General features: G+C 36.0%; 1 protein-coding gene across 1 annotated transcript; it reads left to right on the plus strand.

The window, feature by feature from the left end:
• Positions 1-910: 910 nt before the first annotated feature.
• LOC141670512 (transcription repressor OFP1-like) lies at positions 911-2,700 on the plus strand. Its single transcript, XM_074476405.1, has one exon. It carries the CDS (start codon positions 1,298-1,300, stop codon positions 2,435-2,437), a length of 1,140 nt encoding a protein of 379 aa, XP_074332506.1. The 5' UTR covers positions 911-1,297; the 3' UTR covers positions 2,438-2,700.
• The last annotated feature ends 11,107 nt before the right edge of the window (positions 2,701-13,807 follow it).

Consider the following 13,807-nt stretch of genomic DNA (forward strand, 5'->3'; position numbering starts at 1 on the left):
GAAAGGGACTTTGATTTCATCCTCTGAAATTGTACTAATCACAGAAGCAAGGTTTAGCATCACCACCTTATCGACATTCTATCAATCAGTGTCTGCAGTGTGAAAACAGATAAACCAGAGTTCCAAGTCATTTCTCCATATAGTGGTCATTCCTTTATTATTGAAAAAAAATGGTCAGTTTCGCCTAATTTTGTAGATAATATTAATGATATCTATGCATGTAGAGCTAATGCCGGAGCCAGAACTTCAAATGATCCTTAAAATTTTCGGTAGGAGCTTCAGAAAAAGCTTCACAAATCTTAAAAATTCATGCGAGGTTATGAGAAAATACAGGTACTAGTTTTGGAAAGTCTAACAAGAGCCTATGATAGCACCTCTATTTCCATCAATGTGTAGAACATATATGCAACTGTATAACACACTTATTGTGATTTGTGATGGAATGAAAATATAGGCAATGAAAGATCAACTCCAACAGATGTGATTGGCATGTAGTAATAATATATGGGGAGGGGGTGGAGTGGGGGAGAAGAAAGATAGATGATCATGTATCACTAGATAAAGAAGACATTCTTGTAATAGTAAAGACAAAACCAATAGTCATATCCAGAGTTACATATTACTACACAATCAGCTAAAGTATAAGAGGAACTAGCAGGTCTGGAGCCAACACAATGAACAGGTCTCCATATACTTAGAATATAACAACACTGTATGGGTTAGAAAGATATAATAGTAAGTTTCATTGTTCTATAACAAGGGTTCCTTGTACATTAAGCTCAATTTTAGGAAGCACAAAAGTAGGGAGAAAAGGAGAAAAAGAAAGAAACCAGTTGGGACATCATAAATGAGTAGGAATAGAAGATGTGCACCAATGGGACCTTTCTTTTTGCATTATTTTATTTCAATGGAGATCAATTATTTTTCATAAAGTTTTCAGGATTCCAGCTGAGTACTTATTTAATTAAATTAGTACATATAGTTTGGTGATCACCGCAGCAGTAATCACCACTTTAATTTTCCTCTAAAGAATCCATCATTGCTATTACACTTTAATATATACCGAAATATTTATGGAGATGGGAGACAAACCAGTAACAAGTTGCGTAACTAGACGTTTTGGAATGACAGAACCGTTTCATAATCTCACCGTGCATGACCCATTTGGATGTAAAATGTGACAAGAAAACCATGCGCAACTAGAATCCAAATTTCACTGGGTAAAAAAGTTGAAGCCTCTCCCGCACCACAGATCCACCATTCTCTCTTGCTTCCTTGTCAACCTTTTCCTCCCTATATGAGCCCACCCCTTACCCCATTAAAAGTCCATTCAATCTTTCCTCCATCTTACAAAGAGAGAAAGAGAATGGGTAATTATAGGTTCAAGTTGTCAGATATGATTCCAAATGCCTGGTTTCGCAAGCTCAAATACACCAATAGTACAACCAAGAACCACAACTCCATGCAAAAACCCAACAAAAATATTCATGCCAAAATCAAATCTCCAACTTACTACTCATCACTATCATCATCTTCTGGAGGGGCTGCGCCTGCATCGCCACAGCCTCATCGACGAAAGTCTTACCATTTCGCAAGAGACCTTCCACCAACTCCAGATAACAATTTAGCTGCTCAACATTCAGAATCACCAAGAAAGTCATTAAGAAAGAGAAGCAGCATCAAGAAAAAAAGGCGATCCATCAGATCAACATCTCCAAGGCTTCTTTTAAGCGCCTCGTTTTCTACTGATTGTAGCTGCAGAGCTAGCCTTGAGGATTACCAGAATTTTCATGCTGTTGAAAGCTGCTATTCTGAGAATGATTATTCTGTTTTCCCTGAAATGAGGTCAGATAATGGAGATAAACCAATGGTTTCTTCTTGTCACTGCAGAGCCCAAAGCGACATTCCCGTTGGCATGACCATGAGCAAAGATTCTAAATGTGAAAACTTTGATCCAGTTTCAGAGTTTCAGCTCAAACCAATTATTACCAAGACCAATAAAGTTAAAGAAGTTGATAAGACCGGGATGGTCTCAGCTAGAAATGATGAAAGAATTTCACGATTTTCTTCTAAAGAACAGAAGAGTATAAATTCTGTTAAAAAGTTGTCACTCAATAATAACTCAACAGGTGTGAAACTGAAGACTGGTTCTCCAAGAATAGCAAACAAGAGATATGTTCAAGGCCATCACCGAAAAAGTGCATCATCTGGCGGAGCACGGAGGAGCTTGGCCGACAGTTTTGCAGTTGTAAAGACATCTGAAGACCCTCATAAAGATTTTAAGGATTCAATGGTGGAAATGATAATTGAGAATAATATTAAAACATCGAAGGACTTGGAGGATCTTCTTGCATGTTATTTGTCACTCAATTCTGATAAATATCACGGCCTCATCATCAGAGCTTTCAAGCAAATATGGTTTGAGATTACTTACTGATATTAAGTTGAAGTAAAAGTAATCTTAAACATTTTACTTGAGTTTGATAAATAAATCATTTAGCTAGAAGAGTTGCCTGAGAATTCTTCATGTTCTCTTAATCAGTATTCGAGGTTACAGCTTTGCTGTATTGTACAAACGAATCCTCAATTGTAATTAAATGAAATTCTAGAATAATAACTTATTTGAGAGGAACCAGGTTCCTGTGAGTGTATATGAAATATTGTGTTTGTTCTATCTCTAAGACGAAGCAGACACTAATCATAACAGTATGTAACTAACTCTAAATGCATAAAAATCTAAAAAAATAATTGCATATTTATCAGAGTTGAAAACAGAATAGTTGGTAGTCATATCACTGCACTGGTCTAAACTGTGCTGCGATGGCTACCTATCTGCTCATAACCAATGTAGTTCCGACTTTGGTCTAATTTATATATCAAAAAATTCCTGATTGTTTAGAGTAAATTTAGTGGTATGTTAATCACACTGTGATCATCCCTTCTTGGTACTTTGTAACATAACCATTTGAACTTGGAATACGAGTCAAAGATAAGGAGAACTGAATTAAACTGGGAAAATATGATACACAAATTCAAAGGGGACCAGATAACCTTCACACGTGCACAGAGGACTGACAAAATTTCTGTCCGGGAAAGGACACCTTTTCTCTTGATGACAACAAGTTTCAGATTTTAGCATTTCGTTTCAATGTTATTTAGTTTTTCTCCACTTTACCATCTTCAGATGATGTAAAGAAGCTGCACATTATTCACCAACTTAAAAACTACATTTACCATAACTTACTAGAATTTAAAGCTACATGATTAGTAGGAAAAAACTTTTAATTTTCTATGAGGAAATAACATCTTTCAAATTTTAATAAGGTGTTCTAACCAGCTTACGTGTACCTTGAATAATCTGGAAAGGGTTAGAAATAACATCCGACCATCATGAGTTGTGACCCCCTAATAAAATATGAAGAATCTGGAATCACACTGGCAGAAGATTTAAAATTATATAAATATAGACACATCACATTCGAAATTGCGTCGGTGAGGCTCATCATTTCGCCGCAAAAAGAGACTTACCGAATACTAATATTCAACGAAATTAAATTACTCAAGCTTATATGAACATAAATACGTATACAAATATTCCGGCGACGAAACAAGTAGCTTGAAATCCGGTGATTGTTTGGGCTTTAAGAAAACAAGATAAAGCAGCAAAATATTTATCAAAGAAGTTCAAACCGCCCCCAAGCACAAAACAAAAGAGTGTGTACAGACCCACAGGCATTAATATATGAACATTGATAATTAAATCCAAGTTAGTTGGTACTTGTCTATTCTTTGTCTTGAATTATTTTTAAAGCTTGAAACTGCTTTGCCATACTCGAGTTATTCCATGACTTTATGTTTTATTTTTTAGAATTAATTCCTTGCAAATTACGTGCACGAAGCTACACAAGTGTTAGTAATAGTGTTAGTAATAGTGATATCTAATACACATACACACAGACGGAAAATGTATTACTGCGACATATTAGTCTTAAATTTTTGTTATATCTTAATCTCCATATCAAAATACTGAAAGTGTTGGGTGGTGTCGAGAGCTGGCCATTCGTATCATACGTATACTTTCGTATTGTATATTTTCGTGTTTCGTGTAGTGAAGGACAAATACATATCTGACCCGTTTAACATTCGTGTACTTAAGGGTAAACACATATCCGTAACTCATCGTTTCGTGTATAAAATAAATAAATTAATTAATTAATAAATATATAAAATATTATATGGTTGGATATAATTTTACATATATATATTTACATATATATTAAATATATATATGTATCGACATATAATGGTATATTTTTGGATATATTTTTATAAATATAAATAAATTTTATGTATATACATATAATATTAGAGTAATATGTATATTTATATAAATTAATATATAAATATTAAAAAATTTATTAAAAAATTTATTATTTCGTGTACTTTCGTGTCGTGCCATGTCGTGTATCCAAGGGTAAACACATATCTGTACCCGTTTAGATTTCGTGTTGTTTCGTGTCGTGTACTTTCGTGTTCGTGTACCAAAAAACTGAACACATATCCATTTATATCATGTCGTTCTCGTGTCGTTTTATCGTCAAATTGCCAACTCTAGTGGTGTTAACCAAAGTACCTGGGGCGGAGGTATAGCTGAGACTGTGGTGGGCTCCGGCCGGGGGAAAAAATTCTAAAATTTTATATTATCAAAGTCCAAAATTTTAATACTTAGCCCAACCCATATATAATTATTTAGGATAAAAAAATATAGAACAAACATACATATACAAGGCGTGGTTTACTGACTTGAAAAAAATAACAGAGCAAAACACAAGAACTAAAAAAGGAGATGGGTAGCGAATTGAACACAGATTCAAGAGAAGTTGATGAAATCAATTGCTTTCTTATTCATTTTTACTCTCCTCAATTAGGTTTTTGTTTAATTTCCTTCATCTTTCTTTTACAGGTTTAGAGAGCTACAGGCAAGCATATAGAAAATCAAAGGAAAAAAGAGGAAAAACATTGATGTCATTTTTCAAACCAAGTGGAAGCCTTTTTCCTTTTATTCGGGGACTTCAACGGGCCTGTTACCTACTTTGACTCATATCTTTGGTCTACCCTTTGGGTGCATATTGGGTAAACCCTACGGGCTCACGCAATAGCCTGCAAATCACGTGAACCAAGGTAAACCGTATTTAAACGACATGCTCTGACTCAGGAGATATAATCATAAGTTCTCCTCCCGTGGGATTCGAACCTGTGATCAAGAGGATAGTTATCCCCATTTTAAACAACTGAGCCAACCCTTGCGGGCAACCAAGTGGACCTTTTTCGACTACTACCAATGAGGTAAAATCCCCATCTAATATTGATATTAAAGAAAATGCAGCTAGGGTTGAGATTGAGATTGTTGTGCATATGTTGTGTACTTGATGATTACATAAACAAAACATCTAAGTAGAATTTACTAAGTATAATTTACTTAGTGAAATTATGTAGCACTCGACAGATAAGAGTTATAGTCCCGACGGATAACTCATTATAGTCCCGACGGATGATTAACTTATTATCCATCGAGTGAGTAGCTTATGTAATAATAAGTTTGTAGCACAGTTATGTATGCACCTTTGTATAGAATATGTAGTAGCATATAAGTCATGTTGACTTTAACTAGATATGCAGAATAGGTTGATTAATTGTACATAAATGATGTCTTGCAATTCTGCATAAGTGATATAGAGTCAAGTGCCAAAATAGCTACCGACGGATGATTAACAAAGCCATCGACGGATGATCAAATGACTATCAACGGATGTTTAATATAGCAGTCGACGGATGATCAATTAAACCATCAACGGATGTTCTGAAAATCGACGGATGATCATATGAAGAATTCAAACAGCAGTTGAACAGTGAAAGCTGACACACAGCCGTCGAGATGTATACAAACACACTGTGGAAGCCCATTAACTGGGTAATAGAGGACGAAAAGCAGCAAAGCTTAAGACTGTTAGATTTTATATTTGTTCAGTCTTTTTGACTTTGTAATCTTGGTATTATATAAACCAAGAGAGTAGCAAATAGAAAAACAACTGAGATAGCTGAGAAACACAAAAACAGAGAAATCTTTGTAAGCAGAATCATTAGCATTTCCTGTATTCTCAGTAGTTCAATTTGTAAGCAGCTGTGAGCATTCCTGCATACAGAGTCCTCTCGATATATTATATATATCTCTGGTGGAATTGTTTAAATCCACCAGAAAGTTTTTAAAGACTCTTGTTTTTAATTACTTATGTTTTGATTCAATTAAGTTTCTATTCCGCATTGTGCTAATCAAAATATTATATCTATATTCGAGTTGAACATTTTTATTTCGAGAAAAAGGTTCAAGAATTCCATTCAACCCCCCTTCTGTAATTCTTGCTATATTGTTAAGGGACTAACAATTGGTATCAGAGCAAGCTCTTAATCTACAAAGAGTTTAAAGATCAAAACAATTCAGCAAGATGAACAAGAAAGATGTTGGAGTCAAGATTCCTTTTCTTGATAAAGATAATTACCATCATTGGAAGGTAAAGATGCATCTTCATATGCTTTCTCAAGATGAGGCCTATGTGGACTGCATAGAAAGAGGCCATCATGTTCCAATGAGAGCTGCAACAGGAAACGAGCCATCTGTTCCAAAGCCAAGGCATGAATGGTCTGATCCTGACATTGAACAAGTCAGGAAAGATAAAAAGGCCATGAACATTCTGTTCAATGGTGTTGATGCAGACATGTTTGATAACATTATCAACTGCAAAACTGCCAAGAAAGTTTGGGACACAATACAGATAATTTGTGATGGCACTGAGCAAGTAAGAGAAAATAAAATGCAGCTCCTGATTCAACAATATGAGCATTTTCACAATGAAGAAAGTGAGTCACTCACTGACATTTTTAGTAGATTCCAAAAACTACTAAATGCTCTTAAGTTGCATGGAAGAGTCTATCAGACTAAAGACTCCAATCTGAAATTTCTCAGATCTCTTCCAAAGGAATGGAAACCAATGACAGTCTCATTGAGAAACTCACAAGATTATAAGGAGTTTACTTTGGAGAGACTGTATGGCATTCTGAAGACCTATGAGCTTGAGATAGAGCAGGATGAAAGAATGGAGAGAGGAAAGAAGAAAGGAGGATGCATTGCACTAATTGCTGATCTGGAAAAGGAGAAGGAAGTGAAGATGGAAGCTGTAGAATCAACTTCAAAGGTCTGTGAGAATAGGGGTAAGGGGATAGCTGCAGAAAGTGAAGAATCATTGAGCCAAGATGACATGGAGGACATTGATGAGCACCTAGCATTTCTTTCAAGGAGATTTGCCAAGCTTAAGTTCAAGAAGAACTTTGGAGAAGACAAGCCAAATAGAAACATGGTGGATAAGTCAAAATTCAAATGTTTCAAATATGGCTTAGCATGGCATTTTACAAATGAGTGTAGAAAGTCAGATTCCAGTAAGAAAAGGTTTGAGTATGTGGATTATAAGCAAAAATACTTTGATCTACTCAAACAAAAGGAAAGGGCTTTTATTACACAAGAGAATGACTGGGCATCAGATGGTTTGGATGAAGATGAAGATATCAGCTATGTCAATCTAGCCCTAATGGCCAAGTCTGATGAAACTGAGACAAGTTCCTCAAACAATCAGGTAATCACTACAAACCTTGCACATTTATCTAAAGCTGAGTGTAATGATGCCATAAATGACATGTCTACAGAATTGTATCATTTGCGTGTTACACTTAAGTCCCTCACTAAAGAAAATGCTAAAATCAAAGAAAATAACTTGTTTTTAAGTGAGAGGAATAATGTGCTTGAGTCTCAGTTTGTTGAGTTTGAGAAACTAAAAATTGAGTGTAAGATTGCCAAGGAGGAATTAACTGAGTCCTTGAAAAAGGAAGAAATTTTGAAGAAGCAGCTCGAGCGTGAACAAGAGGTGATTAAAGCATGGAAAACATCCAGGGATGTTCATGCTCAAATCACCAAAGTTCAAGGAATTGAGTCTTTTTGTGATGAAGCCTGGAAGAAGAATAAAGAGAAACTAGAACTATATTGGTAGATGGGTTGTTGACAGATGTAGACTCGACGGATGATGAACACTATCCGTCGGATAATAAAAAGTGTTATCCGTCGAATGATGAAAATCCTCATCCGTCGGCTGTAAGCAAACCCATTAGCAATGCCAAATTAATCAAGCTAAATGAAAAGTATGGGTCTGTTTCCAAGAACTTTGTTTCAGGAGAGTCAAGTCAAGCTAAGAAAGGGAAAAAGGCTAATGTAGGTCACATGACTGTCAAACAGTTAAGTGACATACTTGAGAAAATTGAGGTAAAAACAGAGACTAAAAGGAAAAATAATAGGAATGGTAAAGTAGGGATTAACAAATACAATAACTACACACCTGATAAATATGCTCCTAGAAAAATCTGTGTCAAGTGTGGTAGTGTAAATCATTTGTCTGTTAACTGCAAATCTGCCATGCCTACTCCCATGTCTGTTCAGTCTCAATTTCCCAACATAAATGCCATGCCTCCCATGCCTGTTAATGTTATGCCTACACAGAGTATGATTGCACAGTTTGCTAATATGCCATTTGCACCTAATTCATATCATGCTGCATACAATATGCCTCAAATGCCATTTAACATGCCTTACTGGAATAACATGTTTGCACCAAGCATGTCATTTCCTGTTAGCAATAATATGCATGATAATTCTGTTGCATTAAATGGTTTCAAAGGGCCAACCCAAATGACTAAGGAAGAATCTGAAATTCCTAAGTCAAATGAGTTAAGACCTAAGAAACAGAAGAAGAAAGCTAACAAGGCAGGACCCAAGGAAACTTGGGTACCAAAATTAACTTGATTTGATTTTGATGTGTGCAGGGAAACATAAGGAATCTTTGATACTTGGATAGTGGTTGTTCAAGACACATGACTGGTGATTCTACCCTGCTTATAGAGTTTAAGGAGAGAGCTGGCCCAAGTATTACTTTTGGAGATGACAGCAAGGGTTATACTGTGGGATATGGCTTGATTTCAAAGGATAATGTCATCATTGAAGAGGTTGCCTTAGTGGATGGTCTCAAACACAATCTGTTGAGTATCAGCCAGCTATGTGATAAAGGTAACTCAGTAACCTTCAACAAAGAAGCCTGTGTTGTGACTAATAATCAAAACAACAAAGTGGTTCTCACCGGTGTGAGAAGAGGAAATGTGTACCTAGCTGACTTCAACTCAACTAAAGCAGAATCTGTAACTTGTCTTCTCAGTAAAGCAAGTCAAGATGAAAGTTGGCTATGGCACAAGAAGCTATCCCATTTAAACTTCAAGACCATGAATGAGCTGGTAAAGAAAGAACTAGTAAGAGGCATTCCTCTAGTGGAGTTTACAAAGGATGGATTGTGTGATGCCTGCCAAAAAGGAAAGCAGATCAAAGCATCATTCAGGAAGAAACTTGATTCAGCAATTGAAGAGCCTCTGCAACTGCTTCACATGGATCTGTTTGGACCAGTTAATGTATTGTCAATTTCAAAGAAAAGATTTTGCCTAGTAATTGTAGATGATTTTTCAAAGTTCTCTTGGACATATTTCCTAAAGTCTAAAGATGAGGCTAGTGAAATCATCATCAATCACATAAGGCAAGTTAACAATCATCCTGATTTCAAAGTTAGAAGAATCAGGAGTGACAATGGAACTGAGTTCAAGAACTATGTCATGAGAATATTTTGTGAGGAAAATGGAATCTTACATGAGTTCTCAACAGCAAGGACTCCACAACAGAATGGAGTAGTGGAAAGGAAGAACAGATCACTTATTGAAGCTGCAAGGACAATGCTTGAAGAATCAAAATTACCAACATATTTCTGGGCTGAAGCTGTAAACACTGCATGCTACACTCAGAACATCTCTCTGATTAATCTAGCAAGATGCATGACTCCTTATCAATTGTTCAAGAACAAGAAGCCAACTCTAAACTTTCTTCATGTCTTTGGCTGTAAATGCTATATTTTGAGAAATCAAGCTGATCAAAATGGGAAGTTTGATGCTAAAGCAGATGAAGGAATTTTTGTTGGATATGTTGTTGGTAAAGCATATAGAGTCTACAATCTAAGAACCAACATTATTGTGGAATCTATACATGTTGTGTTTGATGATAAAAAGATTGAAGGACTGAAAGATGGAGATTACCATGAGAGCCTCAAATTCGACAATGTTGAGATGGTCAGTGATGAGAGTGATGATGAGAGTGATCAAAAAACAGTGTCTAAGGATAATGCAGACAAATCTACCACTAATGAAGCACAAAACTCAACATCCGTCGAGTTATAAAATGCTTTATCCGTCGGAAGGAAATCTGTGTTATCCGTCGGAAAACAACCTGCCTCATCCGTCGGTACTCAAAATTCACCATCCGTCGGGTTACCTAAAGGAGCAGGAAGTCAAGGTAGATCACCCATAGAAAGTACCCCTTTCTCAAATCAAAGATCCTCAAACTCAGGGGGAGTTTCTAGCAATCAAAACTCAATCACACATCAAGACAACATTGAGGTCTCTTCATCTAGAGCTAATCTACCTCAACCAAGGAAATGGACAAAAGATCACCCCTTTGAACTGATTATTGGTGATGTTTCTTCTAGAGTTCAAACCAGGAGAGCAACTCAAGAAGAATGTCTATACAACAGCTTTCTGTCAAAGGAAGAACCAAAGAAGGTAGAAGAGGCCTTGTTAGATCCTGATTGGATTTTAGCTATGCAGGAGGAGCTAAACCAATTTGAAAGGAATAAAGTATGGAAGCTGGTACCCAAGCCTAAAGGAAAGAATCCAATAGACACCAAATGGGTATTCAGATACAAGATGGATGAAAATGGCATAGTAGTAAGGAACAAAGCCAGATTGGTTGCTAAAGGCTATTGCCAGCAAGAAGGAATAGATTTTGATGAAACATTTGCTCCTGTTGCAAGACTTGAAGCCATCAGAATCTTCTTAGCCTATGCAGCCCATTCCAATTTCAAGGTCTATCAAATGGATGTCAAAAGTGCCTTTCTGAATGGAGATTTGAAGGAAGAAGTGTATGTTAGTCAACCTCCTGGTTTTGAAGATCCAAATTTTCCAGAGTATGTCTATTATCTACTGAAAGCACTTTATGGACTGAAGCAAGCACCTAGAGCCTGGTATGATACTTTATCAAAGTTCCTTTTGGAAAATCACTTCACAAGAGGCACTGTAGATAAAACTTTATTTTTCAGAAATGTTAATGGCTCTAGCATACTTGTTCAAATTTATGTAGATGATATTATTTTTGGCTCTACAGATGAGAAGCTTTGTAAAAAGTTTGCCAAACTGATGCAAAGTAAGTATGAAATGAGTATGATGGGAGAACTAACTTACTTTCTTGGTTTACAAGTTAAACAAGTTAGTGATGGAATATTCATTAGTCAAACTAAATATATTTTTGATCTTTTAAAGAAGTTTGATCTAATGGATTGCACATCTGCAAAAACTCCCATGGCCATTGCAACTAAGCTTGAATTAAACACTACTGAAAAGTCTGTGGATATTTCAAGCTATAGAGGCATGGTTGGCTCACTTCTGTACTTAACAGCTAGTAGGCAAGATATAATGTTTGCTACATGTTTATGTGCTAGATTTCAGGCCGATCCTAGAGAATCTCACTTGATAGCTATTAAGAGAATTTTCAGATGTCTCAAGGGAACACCAAAACTTGGCATTTGGTATCCTAGAGATTCTGGTTTTGATCTAACTGGTTATTCAGATGCAGATTATGCAGGTTGCAGAATTGACAGAAAAAGCACAACAGGAACCTGCCAATTTCTAGGAAACAAGCTTGTGTCCTGGTTCAGTAAAAAGCAAAATCCAGTTTCTACTTCTACAACTGAAGCTGAATATATTGCTGCTGGCAGTTGCTGTGCACAGATTCTATGGATGAAAAATCAATTGCTAGACTATGGTTTGCAAGTTGAGAGGATTCCTATTTTCTGTGATAACACAAGTGCAATTGCCATCACTGAAAATCCAGTGCAACATTTAAGGACAAAGCACATAGACATCAAGTACCATTTCATAAGGGAACATGTAATGAATGGTACTGTAGAGTTACATTTTGTTCCAAGTGAGAAGCAACTTGCAGATATCTTTACCAAGCCACTTAATGAATCCACCTTTTTAAGGTTGGTAAGTGAGTTAGGTATGCTTAATTACTCTTGAATTTATCTGAGTTATTTTGCAAGTTGAAATGTAGCCAGAAATTTAGCTGATTTTTAGTCATGGATGAAATTTTGGCTAAGTCAAAATTTGCATCTCAACGGATGACCATTATCCATTGAGTTGAGTCATCCGTCGATTTACTATTTGTAAATAAAAATCAATTACTTTTCTTGAATCTTTTAAAACTCGACGGATAACAGTTTATCCTCATCCGTCGAATTGTCTAAATCTTAACCGTTAATTCCCTGAACATTATCCATCGAGTATACTTACAGTTTGTAAGCATTACACGACGGATAATAGGTGGAATTTTTACTGTTTATTTTTAAAATGGCTATTTTAGGCAATCTCTATTGGTTAATTTACTCTTCTTTATTATTTTTATCCGTTGTTTTTGAGACAGTATAAAAGCTTATTTCATTTCAATTATTTTCTTTTATCATTCTCAAATTCAAATGCTTTTATTTCATTCTCTCTCAAGCAAATATTCACTTTCTCTTCAAGCTTTCAGTCTCTAACAATGACACCTGTAGTAAAGATTATGTCTCAGAATGGGTTCATTTATGAGAAGAACAACTTCACTGCTTTGGTCAATAAGGGTATTCAACAATCAGAAGACTATCATAAGATGATGGACTTCGTGAAGAACTGCAAATTAAGTTATGCCATGCTTGAATCACCCACAATTTTCTGTGAAGTTGTTGAAGAGATGTGGACCACTGCAATCTACAACTCTACTGACAAAACCATCACTCTAACTATCAAAGGTAATGAGTTCTGTATTAATAGTGATGTGATAAAAGCATGTTTCAAATTTCCTAATGATAATGTAACTTCACCACACAATGACACTGATATTATCAATATGCTTAATTCCATGCATTATGCACTTCCTACCACTAAGCTAAGTGATATTAGAAGATTAGGTCTTAGGAAGGAATGGAGTTTCATGTGTGATGTTGTGACTAAAGTTTTCTCTGGAAAAATCAGTAATTTTGATTCTGTGAACATTTCCATGCTTAACATGCTATACATGCTAGTTACAGATAAATTTTACAATTTCAGTGACCTTGTCTTGTATGAGTTAGGTTTTAAACTAGGTGAGTTAGCCAAAAGGGGAAAGAATGTATATTGGCTAACCATCTTTGTCAAGAGATTGTACTTGAGAACCCAAATAACAAATTAGCTTGTTGGGTTCAAGAGAGAAGAATCATTGCAGATCTGAACAGAGCCAACCATCATAGGGATGTGCCAATGTTCTACTTTCCTGTAATGCAGACACCTCAGGTAAGTGAGGTAAGTTCATCCATACCCTCAACTATTCCAATCTCCTCAATTTCTTTGAGTTCAGGAGTAGCTATGGCAACTGTGATAATGACCAAACAGTTGCCTACCAAAGCTGCCAAAATAACTGTAATTTCTAAATCCAAGTCAAAGAAAACCCCCTTTTGTATCTCTCAAAAGGTACCAGTTGAAAAATCTACCAAAGCCAAAGAGAGGAGTGTGAAGGAGGGTCAGTTAGGTGAGGGAAGGGGTGAACATC

Source organism: Apium graveolens, chromosome 7, assembly GCF_009905375.1.
Source record: "Apium graveolens cultivar Ventura chromosome 7, ASM990537v1, whole genome shotgun sequence".
NCBI classification, from domain to species: Eukaryota; Viridiplantae; Streptophyta; class Magnoliopsida; order Apiales; family Apiaceae; genus Apium; species Apium graveolens.

Excerpts from the sequence above, each read along its gene's own strand:
- LOC141670512 (XM_074476405.1), top strand. The coding sequence starts at position 1,298 with ATGAGCCCACCCCTTACCCCATTAAAAGTCCATTCAATCTTTCCTCCA.